A 20,706-nucleotide genomic window follows, 5' to 3' on the forward strand; every position below is an offset into this window, starting at 1 on the left:
GACGTCTCAAACCTGCCAATCTGAAAACGTGTTGTTCAGCCTGTCCTTGGTACACTGCAGTTTAAAAGCAGACAGGCCCAGCCATGGAGATGACTGCTGATGTTGTCCCTGATATGTCTTGTAGCACATGAGAAACACCACATGGAGATGTTTACAAGGTTAAACACTGGAGAGGGTCTTTAAGATATTCATTGCTGCAATTCAATAAAAGATACTTTTTATGTGACACAAAAAAGGCAAAGAAAACATGACACATTTTGCTGCCATCTTTAAAACAGTCCCAAAACCTAGCTGCTAATACAACTACATTTTCAACATACAGATCAATCAAGGTGAACACTTGATTTCATTTATTTATCTTTTGGAAAAATCAGCTCAGCCCGTCGTGTGTGTCCTCCCTTGCAAACTAATTTCTCCTCCTTCACCCTAAAAAAGACAAAAAAGTAGTGCATTGTACTGCTGGCAACAGAAACATTATATGTTATGTAGATTATCTTATAATGACAACACCTGGTGTTTGACTATATTAAAAGACAAAACATTGGATAGGCAATCATAGTGTGAGTTGGAGCACACATCTTTTATGTTCCTGTCACTAATCCTTTGTCATTACATTCAAGAGCTAACCCTTCATTTTAATGAGAGGAACATTTTGGCCATCTTTAAATAAAATGTTAAACAACATTATCAGTGTTCCGACGGTATTTCTAGAATCCAAAGTCCCTCTGACCATCTGGATCTCACCAGGGATTTTTCTATCCAAAGAAAGCTGCATAGCTCCCGAATTAAAATAATGATAATATGGCACAGGTGGGGGGCTTATCTTAATAAATGTATCACTTACAGGTTGTAGAAGTCAGTGTTGTTGAACTCCCGACAGTCCCTCCAGGTGAAGTAGTGTGGACAGCCTCTCTCTGGACAGGATGTGTGCACCTGCTGAGTCAGGCCCGGCCACTGCCTGGACAGCACAAACATCTTTGACATCACGGCCAAGATCAGGTCCCACAGCTGCTGAAACTCTGAGAAGAGAAACGGCTGTTGTTACTGAAGCTGAGCAGAGCATTTGATGTCATTATGAAGCAGTGAATACATTTACCCCCATCTTTCTCGGGTCTCCTGCAGCGTATCTCTATGAAAGGATCTTCGTCTTTACTCTGGTGTCTCACCAGACACAGTCTGTTTCCACAGCAGAGGAGACACTGCTCTCTCCCAACCCAGTGAGTGGGGTACAGGGAGCATGTCTTGATGATCACTCTGATGGTAACACAAAACAGATACAGACAATTTATGGAGGTTTAGAAAAAGGGATGAAAGCATTAAAACGTTGGAAACCGAGTCTAAAGTCTTCTCTATAGCTGATCATGTCTTTGAACCAACTGGCATTCAGTGTTTGTTTTTTGATATGAAAATATGATGTGTCAGGCTCAGCTGGTATTTAAATGGGTCAGATCAGATCAGATAATATTACCAACATCTAGGAAAATACTATATAGGAAAGTATTGGATTTGTGGTAGAAATTTCCTTATTCAGGTGTTAGAGTAAATAGATATTAGGTAAAGCATTGACTGAGGCCCAAACGGACTCAGAGGTCAGGCATAGGGAGATAGTACATTATAGATTGTAAATCCTAATGTGTGCTGATGAAGATATGCACCATCCATGAGCTGGCCTTCAAGTTATCTGTTGTTATGGACAGAGTGGCTCCATACCCAGATAACTCCTCTTAATACTTGTTCTCGGCCCTTTGCACATTTGAGACTGTCTGCCTTATTTACCTATAAGTAAGATTGCTTACAATATATTTCTAAGATTAGGACTATTGGCTCCAGTGAGGTCCTTGTATGGTAGATAGTAGCTAGACACCATGTCATCCGAAGGGTTAAATACCGAGCACGAGGAATGGTCTGTTAGAATTGACTTGGCATTACACTGCTCCTCCAAGTGTGTTGTTTCTGTCACTTCCCCTTGATCAAGTATATAAACTCTTCAACTTAAGCCATCTGGGTCTCGTGAGTCTTCTTCCTCTTCTGGGTTATCAAGCTTAACCAATTTTATCACAGGATTGATATCTGCAGAAACCTCACATAAAACAAATATCAACACTTTCTCTCCACTCTACATATAGCACCTTATATCTGTATTTAAAGTCGAGATGAAACGGCATTTCGAGAGTATCTAGCTTCCGTATCGTGACGTATTTCCGAGTGAAACAGGACGTGCAGGCGGGACATATCATTAGAGGGATTTGATTTGATCGTTGAGAAGTGGGCGTAGACAGACGTTCTCCACAGCGCAGTAGCTAGCTAACTGACCGAGCGTTCTTGGTGCTCTGCGGCTAAATGTTGCAGCTTGATTGACAGGTGGATGTCATATTATTGGTTGAAATTGGTTGGTCCTAGCTTACGTAAGCACACGTGATATTTTGTTTGACAGGAAGAAAAAATGATCGGATTTTGATATAAGAATACGAAGAAATGGATTTTCTGTATTTTTTTTGGCCTATATTGTCAAATAGATGCACAATATTACCGGGGATGTGATCTAAAAGAATTAAAATGACATTTTTCATTTCACCTCGACTTTAAGGATTAATTACCAATTATGAAACATGTTCCAATGCTACCTGTGGAAGAAGCTGTAAGGAATCTCAGGGAGGAAGTAGACGTGAACACTGATGTCATCTTGCCTGTCTTCACCCCACTTCTGGCACACTATGAGGTCGTCCTTCAGGTAGATGGGAAAGAGACAGGCTCCATCTGGATCTCTTCTGGCCTCTCTAGCTGACTTCCACTGTGTCTCACCGGGGACGAACTCTGGGGCTCCGGGGTTCATGGTTCCCCCAACAAGAGTGGGGAGGCAGACCTCGAAATGTTGCAGCAGAGTGAGAATAATGCCTTCCTCCCTTTTGGTCCCAACCACCTCTCCGACCAAGTCGTCATCGTCAACAACCAATTTCTGTATTGCTCTGCGGACCAAGATGCGCATGGCTGCATTGTGCAGAGTGCCTCTGCACCTCAAGTCATCCACCCAGGTGAACTTCTGTTTAACCAGAGCCCCTTCCTGCATGAGAAGGTCTCTGGAGACCCCCTCCAGCTGCTGCACCAGGTCATGTCTCACAATTGTCTGCAATTACAGAAAAAGTACGGGGAGTGAAAAATGTGGTTGATGAATTGGTAGAAAAATAGGAATTAAGAAAAACGCTCGAAATTATAATTTGTACCCTGTCTCATATATCTTTATGGACGATTTTATGAACTAGAAATGCTGTAGGATCTGTTACAAGATTGGAACATTTTCTCCCTGGAAATATAAAAAGATGCTGACCTTGAACATCGAGATGAGGAACGAAGGCTGGATAAACACTCTGTCACTGAGCACACTGATGTCTTCGTACCAAACGATCACCCCAATCCGATGCAGGTATCGCAGAAGGAATCGCAGGATGGAGTTGAGACTCTCTCTGCTCAGCTTAACATGGTTTAGAATTAAATCACTCAGTTCATCAAGTTGTACAATACCTAGTATGGAAAAAAGAAATCAACATGAGTTTATTTTGTCCTTTAACTACAGTACACAGTCCCCTGTTAAAAGTTGGCTCACCATGTTGTGGAATTTCATGCATAGCAACCAGTGTATGAATGGCCTGCTCCACTGCTTCGTAGCTTTTTGGTAAGATGCTCTCAGAACACAGAAACACACTCTCTGATTGAATGCACATCAAAATATGACTTCTGAGCTCTTCGATATCTTCTACCTTCGTGCAGTCGATGGTTATGAGATCCAGAACCTAAGATGAAGGTTAAGTGCAGCTGTGAAAGGCTGTATATGCAAGGACAGAAAATTTAATAATTTATACTGTGGAGAAATGCGTGCACTGGGGGAGTTTTTTCCCAAATAACTTGGATTTAAAATTAAGATTTTACAGTTTCAGAGCATTTTTTTTTACATAGGAATATTGAACATAAACCTACAAACCCAAAACTTAAAAAAGGTCAAACAAATATGAGCTTTAAAACAATACATCAACGTCTGATTCAGTACCTTCAAATTGTATTCCAAAAGGCATTCCAGCTCATCAAGCTGGTCTGTGAAGAGGGAGGGGTTCATGTTTTCTTCCAGATTTCTCTTCTGCTGTTCTAAAACTGTCCTCCTGTCTGCCAGCATAGTTTTGACCTTCCCCTCGATGTCTTCCTTCTTCTCCGTCACCTCCTCCTGGTCTCTACACTGGTCACAGTGTGTTCCCACCAGCAAGACCACTGAGTCTGGCACACGCAACTGTATGTTGTTTATCCAGAACCACAGCTGGTCTTTGAAAGATTGTGGGTCTACAATGCTGTAGCTGATGAAATATGAAAATCAAAATGAGCTCATTTTGGAATCAGTGAACAATTAAAGCAGTAACCTGATGTGCAGAATGGGTGGCTGTGGCTCTGTGGTAGAGTTGGTCGCCCCCCAGTGGAAGGTTGGTTGATCGATCCCTGACAGCTACAGTCTATATGTTGAAGTGTCCGTGGGCAAGACACTGTATGCATATCTCATGATTAGAGATTGTCACTTAGGCCTTTGCTATCAGTGTGTGAATGTGTGTGAATAGGTGACTGTGACATGTAGTGTAAAAGCACCTTAGAGTGGTTGGAAGACCAGAAAAGCGCTATAAAAGTACAGTCCATTTACATTTACAATAGTGTTTGTTACTTGTCTGAGTAAGTAACTTACCACCCAGACAAATAAAAATAAAAACAAACAAGTCTATTACTACTGCAGCCATGCTAGTTATCTCTGAGGCTGTACTACTTGATACTTGATACTTAATATCTTGCACTAAATAGTAACTTGTAAGTGAAGCAGGTGCAAAACTTGCAAAGATCACCTTCTTTAGCATCTTAGCATACAGATGCATTTACCGCTGAGGCTAATGGTTGAATAAGTCAGTAGTTTTGCAGATGGTCGGTCATGAACCAGCCCTGATGTTCATGCTTGAGTCCAGCCAACAGATCCAATCAGGGATTATTGGAGCTTTACCTTTTAGGTCGGCTTCAAATGGGCACGGTTTCAGAGTGGGCTTTTAAGTGGGCTGGTTTTAGGGCCCATATGGGCACATACATTGGCGAAAAATGGGTATCCAAGTTAATCAGGAAAAAACCAGGTTTCAGATGGGTCCCAAATAGGTTGCATTCTACAGATATAGGCGATGTATGGAGCCTATCAAGGGCCCTTCATGACCCACCTGGGCTAGCCAATGTGAGGGAAACTAAAAATAAAACATCTTGGTTGAGATTTGGTATCCCGCACATGAATGACTGGAAAAAAAAAGGTGATAACAATTCAATCTTAACCGGACATGATTGTGTATATGGCAATCCAATAAACACTTGTTGAGATATTTCACCAAAGTCAGCATGTTTCAGTCTCTAAGGATCAAAAATTACATGAAAAAACATCAGAGCAACGCATGTAAGTGTTCCGATTTTTCAATCAGGAACAAAGTTGTGGACCAATTGGACTCTGTTGACAAAATTAGCAGCAGAAATCTAAGCACCTTGGAAATGAAATTTGAAATCGATTTCATGTCATCTGTCGCAGCATTAAGGGGTCATAAGCGTCCAAGCCTTATTAAAAAAAAAAAAGGTAAGATCAGGAAGTGAAATCATTAGATGTACTCACCTGGCTAAATCAACAGTAAGGATGACAAGGGCTCTTGGTGTGATGAAGACATGGTGTGTCAGGTAGTACTCCTCCTGCCCTGCAAAGTCCCAGAAAAGGAAACGGATTCCCTGAGCGTAGAGTTGACTGATTTCTATTCCCTCGGTACGGTCCTCCACTGCCACAGACACAGGCTTGCGTTCCCTCAGGCTGCGGCAGAGTGTGGACTTCCCTGCCATGGAGCAGCCCAGGAACATGGTCTTTACTGTCCAGGCACTGCGTGTGTTGGGGTTTTCCTCCATTTCTTGGAAGTAGCTCTGGATGTCCATGACCCCTCCAGCACAGACCTCCTCTGGTGGGCACCTCAGTGGGTTCCCCATGGCTTTGCACACAGTCAGCTCACAGCTACCGTTCTGAAAAAGCTGGGACGGGAGCTCAATCAGTTGGTTCTTCTCAACTAACAGCTCCTTCAATTTTGGGAGACCAACTAATGGTTGGATGTTTTGCAGGCAATTCTTGGAAAGGTCCAGATAAGTGATACTGGTGCACTTGTTAATGTCTGAGGGAAGCTTGGCCAAGCGATTGGTGCTGAGTTTGAGGAACTTTAACCTCCGGAGATGTGGAAAAATTCCCTCAGGAATAGATCTGATGTTGTTTTGGTTCAAGTAGAGTCCTTCCAGTTTCTGCAGGTTGTGCATTTCATGTGCAAACTCCATTATCTTGTTTCTTGAAAGATTAAGTTCAATGAGGAAAGTGAATCTGGAGATGCCGGTGACCCGTTTCAGTTTGTTCCTCTGCAAGTCCATACTTTTAGCATGTGTTGGAACGTCATGAGGAAGGGACCTGAGTTTCTGTCCTGACCTGTCATATTCCTCCCAACTGGATCCTGTGTTATGGATATGTAGGTTTACAGTGTGTTTACAATATGGGCACTATTTCAAATATCAGGGTTACAGAGTTGAAACAGTTAATTCTACATGAGTCAATGCTCCAGGTTTAACAAAGCAAAGCTATCCAGATAACTCAGCAAAGCAATTTCTTGGATCAAACCCTGTTTGCACATTTATCATGCTTCCTAGGAACCAGAATATCCTTGTTAGCTTACTCTGATTAAAACCAGTACATTGTCATAAATCTGGTCAAAGCTTTACCACAACAGCAACCTTGGTCAGGTACTGCTTGCACTCGCTCGCTACCTAGCCTAGCTAGCTAGCTTGCCTTGGAACCAGGTCATGTTTCTTTTCTTTTTGCTCTGGCTGATGGGTCTGCCCCTTGATGTTTGTAACCCAAAGTAAATGAAAGTATGTTAACACAGTTACTTTGTGGTCTGTGGTAAATTGATCTACTTTTGTGGTTGTAAAATTGAGGGATGAAATCTAACTGTTGCTACCTACACCTGTTACCACAAACATGAATGGGGCTTTAATTCAGACCATGCTGCTTCTCTTTTCTAAAGCATTTCATATTCAGAGACTTATATGACACTAAATGGTGTCACTTATCTGCTAGTATGGCTTCCTCAATTGTGGATTCTATGTTTCCTCAAAGGTCAGGACTGTCAATCTGGTATGTTCAAGTTGAACTCAAAACAGCTGCATCGATGTATTGCACCTATGCCAGTGAAAATAACAAAAAATCCATTGAAGTTCATTCATCTGGGACCATTTTTACTTTGTTGCTGGTTGGGTCCTAGCTCTATTATATTATAAATATTGTTAAACAAAGAAATTCATTTTAAAAAAAATATCTGCATGCTTAAGTGCTCCTCAGTTCCTACAAAAACCAAACTGGTAAGCCCAAAGAAGTTCATTGTCAACTTCTGAAATTACTCTGAAGCTGGAAAAGAAATATCTCTGACGTTGAGAAGGTCATTAAGTAAAAAATCAGACAACTCTGACAACCCTGGTGAAAGTTATAATGACATAAATACTGAGGATACTCTATGCACCATAAAGTCTGATCAAAGACAGAATAAGGCACATGACGTAATTACTTTTAAAACTGAACTGAAGCAGTCCACTTTTAAATGATAATGCAATCACTTAGCTCGAAACAAGAATGTCTGAACCATGTTGTCCTTGACTAAAAGCTTCATATTGAATTGAACGGGGGAAAGAAGTGATTCAGGGTCATCTTTGACTCCTGTTCATTCAACTATAACCTTACCTTGAAAATGAAAGAGGAATGTTAAAGGTGAGGTAGAGTGTAGTTTGGTTGGACATTAACTGAAAATAGATTCAGTGGTTATAGAGCATCAAATGGTCTCTTATTAACAACAATAACAAATGGCAGCTGTTTGGTAATTAAGTTCATCGACTGAATGTTTAGCCTCCATAAAAGGATGTAGAGATGTCGACTTGGACTTGCAAGTTAATGACTTGAGACTTAACTCAACTTGAGGCATTAGTTTGAATGTTAGCTGTTCGACATAACATGATACAATTCAATGTTGTCAAGTTTCTAACTATCACGTATGTATCAAGCGCAAACTGGGAGTCATGATTGGACGACTCAAAAAGCTCCCCGCTATGTGATTGGAGGACTGGCTGTCAGTCAAACTCCTCGCTATGGCAACATCAAAGCCCCCTGTTACCTGATGTTTTTTCCCTAAAGAGAAGCCTCATCAGTCGTACTCGTTACTACTCAATGCAGTCTCAGATCAGACCATCAACGGCTGCGTCTGTGCCAAGATAATACAGATACAATTCATTGTCATACTTTTTGAACACGTTATATAAATTGGCCAATAATATCATTATTAGACGGGCTACTAACACCTTGTCTTTTCTCTTTATAAAGACCGGATACTACAGGTAAGAGTGCTGGATCTTGGGTGGAAAAAAGTGACCTAACCTGTGACTTTACTTGCCCAAGAAAAAGAGACTTGCTTGAGTCTTGGACCAAATGGCTTGAGACCTACTTGGCACTTCAACACTGCTTACAAGGCACAATACATTGCTGAAAGTTCCTTAGCAATCATTATGATGTTGTGCAAGATTTATACCCCCATTCTTTCAGTATTGTATTCCTGTACTGCAACCAGAAAAGCCAACGACCTCTATAATCACAGACTTTTTTTTAAGTGTTCAAAATAAATATTAGTTTGCTTACCAGAGAGCATTTTCTTATCTTCTTCAGATATTTGTGGGGCAGTTTTCTTGTTGAGTATTTTCCATAGGAAGTGTGCTGAACTAAGAGCTCTGCTCACTGGTTAGCTCATGACGTAAAACCACCAGTTACTAGTAAATAGTTAGGGGAAGTGAAAAGATGAACAAATGATTACTTCCCCAATTTGAAGAATTTACATTTTAGCTGTCCTCATTTGTAACTGGTTGATGCCCATTTGATCTGTTGACCAATGAAAAAGCATGGATTTGAAAGCACTGTACGCTTATTATACAAAGGTTTAAATCACTGTTACTCCAGGGTTTAAAGCTGTTGGCTGGGAAGGACGGATTTTAAATGTTCACTACATTTCTTCAAGGGTTTTACCCACAAGAAGAAACATGCAGCATAAATTCATGGATTGATAATATTCATAATGGATGAATACCATTAAGGTATACCAGTTACAGTGCTTTTAGTTACAGAAGATAACTATAATATCTTATTGTTTGTATTTGCTTACAACAGAATTGTTCTTCTTTGGGGTCATGAACCACCTATGATGTGATTTGATCCTCTTTTACTTATATTCAAACATTACTCATTAGTGTAGCAGACCTTACACATATCTAGGCCTATTGAACGCTTGTGAGCATATTTAACCTTTTCTACCAGGACATTAGCATAACTACTCTTAATCTACTTTGGTCAGCCTGTGTGTGCTATAACTGTTATTTTAAATACTTGGCAATGGTGGGATTATCTCTCTTTTGAGCTGATGGGGTGGATTATTCCTCACCTCTACAGAGCATTATGGCTAGATGGAAAGTGACGAACCATTCCTGACCGACCTGCTCCACAATAATTTTTAATAAAGATTGTAAGCTTTAACCTCTACTATAAGTTTAAAAAGCAAAGCACGTTTTCCTTTGAACATCGCGTCTTACCCTGAAGCTTTTTGTCATGTTTGCTGAGGGAAAGTTGGATTCTTGGGTATTCTTCTTTGCACTGCATATTGGCTTTAAGTGAAAATTTTATAACTAAAAGAATAAATCTGAAGTCTTAAGGGGAAGTTTTCAAAAAGTAACCATAAACATGTTCGCGGCATGTAAATGACTAAAATGAAGAGCATTATGTCCATGTTTATCCATGTGATAAGTGCTAATAAGAGCTGAATGGGTCACTCTTCATAAGTTGTTATATTATGAGTATTATTACACTACTCACAAGATTACACCTCTGCCTTGTTTTTCCTCAAATGCTGCTTTTGTGGAACTGTAACTTGTATTACATTTTTAGGAATGCTAAGTCCACGGAGGATACTGCCTTTATATCCTGCATAGACCGAACTGAAATGAGACGGTCTGCTCTACCCTTGCGTCACCAAACGCTGCTCCTGTCACCTAGCAACAGGTAGCTTTCGGGCTAACTAGCTAGCATAACTAACGTCGGGTAAGTTAACCTATTATTTTAAAGATAATTTAACTTTCATTTTCTTAAACATGTGTAACACTGGCTACTTGATTGAGTTGAAACCAAATACTTTTTAAGCGTATTCCTTGGCTGTTTAAAAGTCTGCCATTTCGTTTGAATTGGCGCGCAATGAATCTCGGGATACGGTGGGCCGCGAAGGATGCACCCGATGGATCTTTCGTGGCCGGGGAAAGGGAGGACGCATTTGTCGGCCGTATCTGAAGGAGCCTTCAAATTAGGACAGCCTTCGACACCCTTCAGTGACGCAATCTGCCTTCGAATACGGCCTCTGAAGGCTGCTGCGCCTGGATTGGGACACAGCTAACGTGTGTGTTTTTACTGACATTTGTGAAATAGCATCATCAATGTAGAATTGCACAAATGAATCACACTACTAGAGTGGACTTGAGTGTATCACTTTTAATGGTAAATGTACTATACTCATATAGCGCTTTTCTACCACTCAAAGCTTCTTTACGCAACATGTCACATTCACCCTTTCACACAGTATCTATGTACATTCAAAACTGATGGCTACCGACGAATTTGAGGTTCAGTGTCTTGCCCAACGACACTTTGACATGTGACTGTAGCAGTCAGGGATCGAACCCCTCACCTTCTGAATGAGAGTCGACCAACTCAACCACTGAGCCACAGTCTCCCCAATGCTGTTTAATGCTGTATCACATTAATCATTGGCATTATACACATATTCAAAAGGATGTTGTGTTTGTAATAATTCAATATAAATATATACTACAGAGTAACATAAATGGCGTAGCAAACATCATGGCTGCCGTCAAGTCTCTGCAGCAACGCAAAGTACACAATGAAGCATAACTCATTGTTGGTATGGGTCACATCGTAGTGCAAAAAGAAGGCAGTTTATCAACAGAGCTTTTTATAGAACATTGTGTTTTGTAATATAACAATGTGTTAACAACACAGTCTGGCATAACAATAATTTAAGTACTATAGTACTTTAACATATGTATATTGATATTGTTTGCCAAATCCTCTGAGAATTTTAAAGGGCACTGCACCACTTTAACATCTGCTGAATAGTCATTAAACTCTATGAAATGAGTTGATGTCATCAACTTGAAGTAGGCTTAAAAACTTCAAATTCTGTGTTACAAAAAGTAAAGTAGTGGAGTTCAAAGATGTGGCTGTTTACCAGTGTTTTTGAAGCTTAGCCACATAAGGCTAATATCTTTTTTATATAAGCTATGAGACTACTTTAATTCCAGCAGAAAATAATCATGCTTCATTGTATGCTAGTATAACCAGTTCCATTGAGTATGTAAATAAAAATAAATGGATAGATAGATGGATAGTCATTTACAAAATCATAAAAGAGCAATCATTTCAAAGCGATATGAGGCCACAAAATCAGTAACATCCCATAGCGTAATGCCATATATTGGACAAAAAAATGAAGTCCTTGTTTTGCTCACAGTGTACAGGCTCAGTGTGTCCAGTCGAAGAAGTTCAAGTGAGCCTAAAGGAAATAAAGAGTCAGCACAATGCTGTATCTCAATGAAGGCAAGATGAGTCTTCTCACACGCTGCTGGTTCACAGATCACACTCCACCATCAGTTTCCTTTTCATTTGGCATGCTGGTCTGAAAAAATTTAACTCTTTCAGGAGTCTTACTCTTTCAGGTACCCGTAAGCTTCCTGTCACACATGTACTTCTGGACATATCCATTGGGATTAATATCAAGCTTTAGGAAGCTCTGCAGCCACGGACTCCTCTGAGCCCCCTCGACGAACTCCTCCAGTGTGATCTGACCTGCAGCACAAACAGAAAAGCTTTCAATGAATCATTTATGGCTTAATATGTAGGACAACTATTTTTGTGGATTTTGTTTGTTTTCAGTATCCAGTCAACATACCGTCGCTGTTCGCATCGACCTCCTGAAAGATACGCTCACACACCTGCTCAGCAGTCAGGGTCACTGTTCCTGTTTCGTCAGGCACAGAGCCTTTCTTTATCTTGTAGATTATCTGAAAGGCAAATCAGCAATTGGATTCGATTGGATGTTTTTTTTTAATCTCATACAGTTGTTAAATTGTGTGGTTTTTAGCAATGATATTGGTGTGGTTTTAGGGATGGCATGACAGTCAAATATCTCAACAAATATGGATGAATTATCAAACTTTGTAAAGACATTTATGGTCAGTTATATTTGTTAACATTTCATTGAGTGGCATCATTAGGTCAATATTGTTATGTGTTCAGTACTTTGGTTTATTAAGAAGTGTCTGTAAACTTGACATTTACTTCAGCATTGGCTCTATTTTGTGTTTACTGTTATTAGCATGCGGATGGATGGACTTTAAGTGACTGGAATGTCAGCATGTTAGCTTGCGTTAGCCTTTAGCTTAAACCTCCACTGAGCCTACAGCTTTACAAAGCTGCAGACTTTTTTGACACAATGTCATTTTACACAATGTCATTTTATAAAATCATCACTTTTTTACCTTCACAATTTTCCGTAGTTCGCGTCTGTCAAGGCGGCCATTTTCATCTCCGTCAAACACCTTGAAAGACCACCGCAGCTTGTCTTCAAGTTTTCCACGCAGAACAAGATTAAGTGCAGCCACATACTCTATGAAATCCATTGTGTTGTCCTGAAAACAGGAAGACATGATTATTGAAACCCAAAATTGTAAAGCGTACTGGGATAGTTGATGGTATGATGGTTGCTCTTATTGCTTTTGCTCTCGTTTTAAGACTCAAACATTTGACTCACATTATTCATGTCAAACGCTCGGAAGATGTTGTCCATGTAATCTGATTCAGGTGTACCATTCTGTACTCCAAACATCCTCTTGAACTCATGCAGGTACAAAGAACCACTGGGGCACTCCATGATGAATGACTTGTAGAGGTCCTGGATGCTCATCAACTCCAGTTCTTCTTCCTTTGCCTGCACTTGCTGGTTTTGTCCCATGCTTAATCCAAATCCTTCCTCTCCAGCAAAAAACTTCTTCTTTGTATGGGAAATAATTAAACGCATACACATTAGTAAAGCATTATCCGTAGGACTGACAGCAGGGAAGAGCTCAGAGGTCTCTTCATGGCGAGTGGTAAAGGTCTCTTCGGCAGCTCAGGGGTCGCGAACGGAGAAGAGTGCAATAACTGATTCATGTGATGCTTGACCCCTGTCAAGAAGATTATTTTTAGCTAAAGTCTTTGGCAAGCTGTCTTTAACGGACTAATCCGCATGCCTTATCCTATCTTGAACCTCTAGTGACCCAGGGTCAGTAGTGCACTTTATGCTATGGCTTACTGAACTGACAACACTTAATAGTAACTTAAAGCCCCTGTGTGGACACATGTGTGGTATAGCTTAGATTCATTTAGATGAAAGCCCTCACCCAGAAACAAACAAATAAACAAATGGGTTAAGTTTAATTATTTAAGTAGGCTATTCACAGTTACCCCCTGCTTCGAATCGGCAGATAACATGACCATTTGTCTTTGCAAATTGACGTCCCGTTTTAGCACAAACTTTCTGTGATATTTTTCTGAAACCAAAATCTCAAAAGCCCCTCCACCAAAAGAGCTTTGTTCCATCCCCCCTGTTTCACCATTGTAGGGGAGAAAGTAGAAGTGGCACCCAGATACCCTGGCATTACACTGGACAATAACCTGCACAGCATTCTATAAAATAAATCACCTGTCTGTTATCATAATCTTTTTCTTCTCCTTCACTGTTACATCAGCTTGCCAGTTCGTCTGTGTGGTGCCGTAAGAACAAACTGTTAAAGATAACTCATTTAGCTAGCAAACTCATTGGGATTCCCACCAGCAACTTATTGGATTGTGTCACCTCAGCCCGTAAAGTACTCATAATCATACATGACCCAGGTTGTGAACTCTACCGACACTTTCTTCCCCTTCCTTCTGGATACAAGTATAGACTGCCCATGCTCAGAGAGGCTCGAAAGAGATTTGTTTCTGCAGCCATACAAGCTCTAAATAAGTCTATAGATCTATAAATCTATTAAACTATCTTCACAGAAAAGGCATATTCAATTAGTTGTTGTAACCCTGTCTCCTAGAAATGACATTAAGAGCAAATAAGTTCAAAGTTAAATGGTAAATGGACTGTACTTATATAGCGCTTTTCTAGTCTTTGCGACCACTCAAAGCTGCTTTTACACTACATGTCACATTCACCCTTTCACACACACACACACACACATTCATACACTGGTGGCAGAGGCTGGTACCTAAAGTGCCCAACTGTCAATTAGTCATCACATTCATGCCTGTTGGCTATGCCACCGGGAGCAATTTGGGGTTCAGTGTCTTGCCCAAGGACACTTCGACATGTAGCCTGAGGGAGCTGGGGATCTAACCTCTGAACTTCCGACTGAGAGACGACCGACTCTGACCACTGAGCCACAGCCGACCCAGTTACTTGAGTTTAATGTGTAATTTGAGTGTAAAAATGGTGAACAGTGAATACTATATACACACTAAATTGGTTCCAGATGCATACAAACAAATTAGACTCCAAAACCCAGGCTGTAATATAATCAATAGGCCCCTTTTTTAATCCATAATTTTGACCTAAGTTGTAATTTGATAGCTGGACTGTAGTTTGCATTTAAATACAAGTATGTCTGATATGGTAAGTGGTAAACGTAGAAATAAATGTACGTAAAGTAAGTAAAGTAAAAGGTAAAGAGCTAGAAAATCAATAGATAGAAAATATTTTTGCGTCTGACTGGCTGAAAGGTGGTGGAAACATTTTGAATGTTACGTATACTCAGGGTTTAATCAGTGAATACAGACGCACACATTTATACAGCTGTAGAACAGCGCATGATAACTGATCATGTTTTTATTGAAATGGAATTCATGGGTGTTAAATTGTGCCTTTACAATATTGATTTACAGATTACAGTTAAATTCAATATGTGCAACAAGAAAATAACTGTTCTAGTTTTTGTTATCATTTGATGAAATCACAGAAAAAAAATGACAAACAGTAAAAAAAAAACTCACAACAATAAAAAACAAACATTACAGTCATTCATGCATTATTTACATATTGACACTTTATAATCAGAAGGCTGTGGCTTGAGTTAGCAAGCAATACATTTATATATTAAATTGATATATAATCACAAAAATCATGAGTCTAGATGTAATGTGTTTTAATACATTCTCTAGATTCACTTAAAAGCTTGCGTATAAGCCACGATTGTTCCCTAATGGGAAAGGCCTATGTGCTTTGACAGCCAGCTCTTACTCCCAACCGCTCTGATAGGGCCGCTTGGTCAGAGGACCACCAATTCAAAATATGACGACGGTATCGCTGGAGCGAAATTTCTTGATACTCCACTCAGCTTATGGTTTTGATTTGGCATTTAAGTCAGGTGACGTACCCTAACCCTAACTTAGTCTACCCTGACATTGCTCATTAACAAACACTAGTCGGGATTGGGAATGTGTTGGCTTTGACTTCTCAGAAGTGTGCACTCTTCCTCCTCTGCTCCAACATCCATTTAGCAGGGTTCATGTCCAACTTCAACATGTTTAACAGCCAGGGGTCCTGCTTTGCTCCCGCAATAAACTCATCCATGCTAATATGACCTGTGGAACAAAGAAAGAGTTATTATGGGTTATTGTCTGTATTTTCTGGCTCTAGCAGGTCTTTCTTTCTGTTTTAAAGTTGACGGCAAATAAATGCTTACCATCTCCATCACTATCGACAGCCTGAATTATTCGATCCACAACCTCATCAACTGTAAGCTGCCCATCAGCCACGCCCGTCTTTGAGCCTTTCTTTATCCGATAGATGCTCTAGATGGGAAAAAATGATGAGAAATGATGTGGAAATAAGACAAAACTGTTTGGCATTTAAGATATATTAATTATTTTCAAGAAAGATGTGTCTTGTTTGATTTAAATGTCATTTCACAGTTTGTACTAAAAGTCTTTGAATAAAGATTGCACATTGCATTGGGTTTTGCTTTAAAGCTCCTGTGATTGATTTCTGTCTGTTTCATAACCACAGAAAGAAATCCTCACAGGAACTTTAAATTTAAAAAAACTCAAAGGAATAATATGGTCAAATGATTGGTCAGACAAACACAAGACATTCAACTAGGAGACAGGGGTTTATATCCATTGTCAAAACAAAAGTCAGGATTGATTTATCTTAACTTTCATGACCAACCTCATGAAGGTACCAAGACTCACAAAACAAACTCACCTATGGAATTAAGCTAATGTAGAGTATATAGTTTTAATCCAAACCACACCCTCTTTTTTGTTAACCAAGTAACGGCCAACAAAGTAGTTTCTTTTGCTCGGCATAAAAAAGACGTTGGTGAAGTTTTGTCCGTGTTGCCAGCCATAGGTAGAGGCTCTAAATACATTTTAAATACTATATGGTTGCGAAAGAGGGTCGGAACAATCGATCTATGCAGTCGTATAAATAAGAGGACTCAATGGATAAAATGACGTTGCTAAGTGCAAACTCCTCGAGATAATCCAAACACCAGCATGACGAGTAAAAATACTCTCTCCGTCCTTTATGAAACAGAAGTTATCTACAGAAGTTATATAAGTTAAGTTAAAATTGTTGCTTGCCTCTCACAGAATAGACATGTCCTTAGCTTATAGACATGTTTGGTTCACTCTTCAAACCCCTAGTACGTGGTAGACAGGGGTGACAATATTACACTGTATGACTATATGACATTTATTCAAGTTTGAAAACTACCGTTAGTAATTAAAAACTATAACTGGATTAAATTAGATTCATATGCAACATACCATTTAAGGAAAAGCACATGTAGGCTAAATAAAAACTTTGTGATAGCTGCGTTATATTTGGCTGCTTCAGTTTTAGGTTCCTGGAATAACACTACACTGCCAGGGCTTAGTGGGAGACCTGGCAGAGCCATTGTTAATGCCATTAGTAACACTTATTCTTTTACTATAATGACAACATGTTTACTCAGTTAAGACATTCTGTGAAATGACAAAAGTTTTGAAGAATGGCAGTGAATAGAGAATAAGAGATGGGAAAGATATGTCAAATATTCAAGTTTAGTATTTCAGCAACCTCCAACATCCACGAAACATTTTGTATAAGTTGACTTATGGGTAGACTTACATCGATTATTGACCGTAGTTCCTTCCTGTCCACATAGCCATTGTTGTCTTTGTCATACACCTTGAATGACCAGCGCAGTTTATGATCCAGGTCTCCCCGGAAAACCAGATTCAGCGCTGCCACAAACTCGAGGAAATCGATTGTGTTGTCCTGAAAGGTTGGTTGAATGAGGACAGGAAAGTGAGAACTTGGTCATATTTTCACATTTCGGTAAAGATGTACAGAACGACATGCTTAAACAGCTTTTTATACTCTTACCCCGTTTTTGTCAAAAGCTCGAAACATGTTCTCGGCATATTCCGACGCTTCCCCTGTAGGATCCACACCAAAGAAACGCTTGAACTCGTGCAGAAAAAGTCGTCCGCTTGGGCACTCCGTGACAAACTTTCTGTACATGTCCTGAATTTCTTTGATATCAACCTCCTCACTGTTCTCTGGTTGCTGTGCCTGGCCCATTGCTGGCTAGAGATTTATCAGTCCATATTCCTGTAGCCTTTGGATGTGCTCCGCATTGGACTGGCCTGACTTGAAATGGACACCTCACACTGATAGGTGTTTTGTAATACCCTGTGGAATCCTAAAGCCACAGTTTACGTTTGTGACAGGTGATTAGTGTGGCCTAAGGATTACTCTGGTCTTAAGTTGCTGGGGTTTCCTCTCTGAGTCCTAGGTCTGCAGCTCAATGTAGGTCTTGTCCAAGCTCAAATTGAGGTATTGTTCCAACATGCAAATTAAAGGTACAGTATGGCCATTCTTAGGCCTACAGTGTCACTGCGGGTCAAAAATAAAAAGAACTGCATTGAATGTAAAGAATGTTATGAAGGACAAACCACAGTTTGTGCAGAGTGTGAATCAAATCTCAGATTGAATATACGTCAACATAAATGTTACTGTCTTTAGTATTCGTTTGACGGCAAACATTGATACATAGGAATGTCTGATGTTAAGATCTGGATCTGGAAGGGCTAAAAAATTACCTTTTTCACATAACACTTAATAATCCATCCAATCAATCCATCCATTATATATAGAGCTTATACTGTTCAGGGTCGCAGGGGGGCTGGGGGCCTTTCCCAGCTGTCATTGGGCGAGAGGCGGGGTACACAAGGCTGACACATAAGCCCCTTTCCCACTGGTCAAAAAACCAACTAACAACCGCTAACACCCGGCTTTTTTGTTTAGTGTGAAAGGTTACAATCGGCATTCAGACCCGGGTCAAATGACTCTGCGGTAGACCCTGTGTAAGTATCTCCTCGACTCCGATCGGCATTGATGGGAAGAGGCAGAGGGAGCCGGAGTCCCAGGAGGGAACCCACTCATGCGCGGGGAGAACATGCATAACACTTAATAATCTTACATCTAAAGCAAGTAACATTTTCAAATTGTTTTTTAGCCATTCTAGTATCATGACTTGAGGGGATAGCAATGTCTGTCCTGCTGCTCAGGATAAATTCAAATTATTTTGGTTATCTTCCATCTCGATACTCTAGAGCCAGCTTAAAGGACAACATCTCAATTTGTTAAAAAAATTGGTTTTATCAACAATTATCAACAATATTAATGACATTGCTATCAGCCTAAGCTCTATTTTGGGTTGTGAGCAAATGATCAAATATAGCATGCTAACATGCTAAGCTGAGCTAGCAAATATGATCATGCCATTTTTGTTGCTTGTAGCATCAGAAAGGTGACATTTTTATTGTGATCAGATTAGCATACTAATGTTAGCATTTAACTCAAAACAACACTATGGCTATGATAAGCCTCCCAGAGCCAAAATGGCTGCAAGACAAAGACTTCAATTCAACAAAATAATAAATTCAATAGCTGGTCTTGTTTAGTTGAAAAAAATCGCCTTTTCCACCCTTAATTTTACCAAGAGAAATGACTTGTTGACCCGGAGCAGTGAGTAATGTTTGGCGTGACAGCTCTCACTGGCCTCCAGTTCATGGATATATCTGCCAAATGGCTGATGTCCAAACCAATTGCTGTCCCTAATCAGTCGTAGTGTTTTTTCTGTTCTGATAAAGAAGCTAAGGGACTAAATCGCTCTGGGTCATGCTAAGTCTGGATTGGCATATCAATCACTGTTAATTAGATTGCTTTAACTGTGTAGGTTGGCCAGTGAGACTTTCTACTGCAGGGTCTGAGTGGATCCCTCAGTGTGTTCAAATCAACCATGAGTGTACTGTCATTCACTGAAAACAGCTGATGGTTGCTGTTTCATTTAACAGCCCATCCAAAAGAAATTATCAAATGGACAACAGTAAGTGAATGAACTCAATGTTAGCTAATTAATTTAAAGTAAAGACATGTTTTACACTCTGTTAACTTTCACACTTTAAGATGATTTGTTGAATGAAGTTCTGGTTGTAATCCAGCTAAAAGTTCTTTCTTTGTGAGCCACCTACAGTCAGTAAAACTGGAGATAAACCTCTGTTTTCACAGGACATGAGTATTTTCCTGACCTAAAGGAGATGCTCTGTGTAAAACACTGAAACACCCTGTGTTTAGTGTCATTTTTCACTCTGTGTAGTTACAGAATACTGTCAGGAGCCTTCAGTCTGCTTTGCCAAATTGTGCCGATTTTCAACCTCAGACCTATCATGCTATTACGGGGAGCTAATGCCATTATGGTAGAAAAAAATGCAATTTCGCTCTGTGCCTTTGGAGGACGCTATCCGCTTCTCCAATGGGTCCTGGAAAACGTCTACATAACGTACCACATAAAACGCGTCATCTGGCGGAGGCCAGGGAGCTTGCTAAACTACACTTCCTCAATCTAGGACGCCCGCCTCTGATGTCATGTCAAAATCGTCAGGTTTGAAATGTAGTCTGCAGACCCGAACATTTTTTATATGGTATATTCTCGTCGTATTTTGGATTCTGTCCCGCTCTGAGCCGTTGCCTGCAGCAAAACGGTAGTATTTCACTCCAGTGTCTATTCCTGGGCTGTTCCTTTCAGAGGGAGGGGCGCAATGCATGCTGGGTGTTGTAGGAATGTAGAATGGGCGAAACCACAAGCTGTTTGTACAACTTTCTCCACAGCTATGGCGACAATTTCAAATATTATTGCTTCTATCGATCACAGAGAACACCAGCTTTGACTGACAGTGCCTTTTTCCAGGGGTGAACTGCTCCTTTAAATAAATGCTGATATTTAGGTGGAGAGGAAGGCACACGTTCCTCTTGCTCATTTATCAGGGTTTATTTCTGTGGATAAATTTGGCTTTTAAAGGTTTGTTAAGTTCATAGGAATTTTAACATGAACTAAAATTATTTTTGTTATGTTGACTTTATTTGCTTCTTTAATTTTGGAGCTGTTAAGAAGGTACAT

General features: G+C 40.1%; 3 protein-coding genes across 3 annotated transcripts; all 3 read right to left on the reverse strand.

Annotated features, from left to right (window-relative positions):
- Positions 1-350: 350 nt before the first annotated feature.
- Positions 351-8,824, reverse strand: LOC138593667 (malignant fibrous histiocytoma-amplified sequence 1). Its single transcript, XM_069664754.1, has 9 exons — positions 8,756-8,824; positions 5,666-6,530; positions 4,043-4,340; positions 3,602-3,788; positions 3,326-3,519; positions 2,625-3,124; positions 1,097-1,254; positions 845-1,019; positions 351-426 (listed from the first exon to the last, which is right to left on the reverse strand). The coding sequence occupies exons 1-9, from the start codon at positions 8,763-8,765 to the stop codon at positions 351-353; spliced, it is 2,463 nt and encodes an 820-aa protein (XP_069520855.1). The 5' UTR covers positions 8,766-8,824.
- A 3,058-nt stretch (positions 8,825-11,882) lies between these two features.
- Positions 11,883-13,253, reverse strand: LOC138589196 (guanylyl cyclase-activating protein 2-like). Its single transcript, XM_069659392.1, has 4 exons — positions 12,981-13,253; positions 12,709-12,858; positions 12,120-12,231; positions 11,883-12,016 (listed from the first exon to the last, which is right to left on the reverse strand). The coding sequence occupies exons 1-4, from the start codon at positions 13,251-13,253 to the stop codon at positions 11,883-11,885; spliced, it is 669 nt and encodes a 222-aa protein (XP_069515493.1).
- Positions 13,254-15,710: 2,457 nt separating this feature from the next.
- On the reverse strand, positions 15,711-19,026 carry LOC138590446 (guanylyl cyclase-activating protein 2-like). The gene is made up of 5 exons (XM_069661076.1): positions 19,011-19,026; positions 17,628-17,827; positions 17,370-17,519; positions 15,940-16,048; positions 15,711-15,838 (listed from the first exon to the last, which is right to left on the reverse strand). The coding sequence occupies exons 1-5, from the start codon at positions 19,024-19,026 to the stop codon at positions 15,711-15,713; spliced, it is 603 nt and encodes a 200-aa protein (XP_069517177.1).
- Between the last annotated feature and the right edge of the window lie 1,680 nt (positions 19,027-20,706).

Source organism: Semicossyphus pulcher, unplaced genomic scaffold (genome assembly GCF_022749685.1).
Source record: "Semicossyphus pulcher isolate SPU_LCO1_2020_fin unplaced genomic scaffold, fSemPul1.0.p SCAF_1, whole genome shotgun sequence".
Taxonomy (NCBI): Eukaryota; Metazoa; Chordata; class Actinopteri; order Labriformes; family Labridae; genus Semicossyphus; species Semicossyphus pulcher.

Excerpts from the sequence above, each read along its gene's own strand:
- LOC138593667 (XM_069664754.1), bottom strand. Across the intron at positions 4,341-5,665 it reads CTTACTGTTGATTTAGCCAG|CTACAGCATTGTAGACCCAC; the intron begins GTGAGTACATCT and ends ATATTTCATCAG. Across the intron at positions 1,255-2,624 it reads CCTTACAGCTTCTTCCACAG|AGTGATCATCAAGACATGCT; the intron begins GTAGCATTGGAA and ends TGTTACCATCAG.
- LOC138589196 (XM_069659392.1), bottom strand. The coding sequence starts at position 13,253 with ATGTGTATGCGTTTAATTATTTCCCATACAAAGAAGAAGTTTTTTGCT. Across the intron at positions 12,232-12,708 it reads AACTACGGAAAATTGTGAAG|ATAATCTACAAGATAAAGAA; the intron begins GTAAAAAAGTGA and ends TTTGCCTTTCAG. Across the intron at positions 12,017-12,119 it reads GGTCGATGCGAACAGCGACG|GTCAGATCACACTGGAGGAG; the intron begins GTATGTTGACTG and ends TTTGTGCTGCAG.
- LOC138590446 (XM_069661076.1), bottom strand. Across the intron at positions 17,520-17,627 it reads GAGCTTTTGACAAAAACGGG|GACAACACAATCGATTTCCT; the intron begins GTAAGAGTATAA and ends CCAACCTTTCAG. Across the intron at positions 16,049-17,369 it reads AACTACGGTCAATAATCGAT|AGCATCTATCGGATAAAGAA; the intron begins GTAAGTCTACCC and ends TTTCCCATCTAG.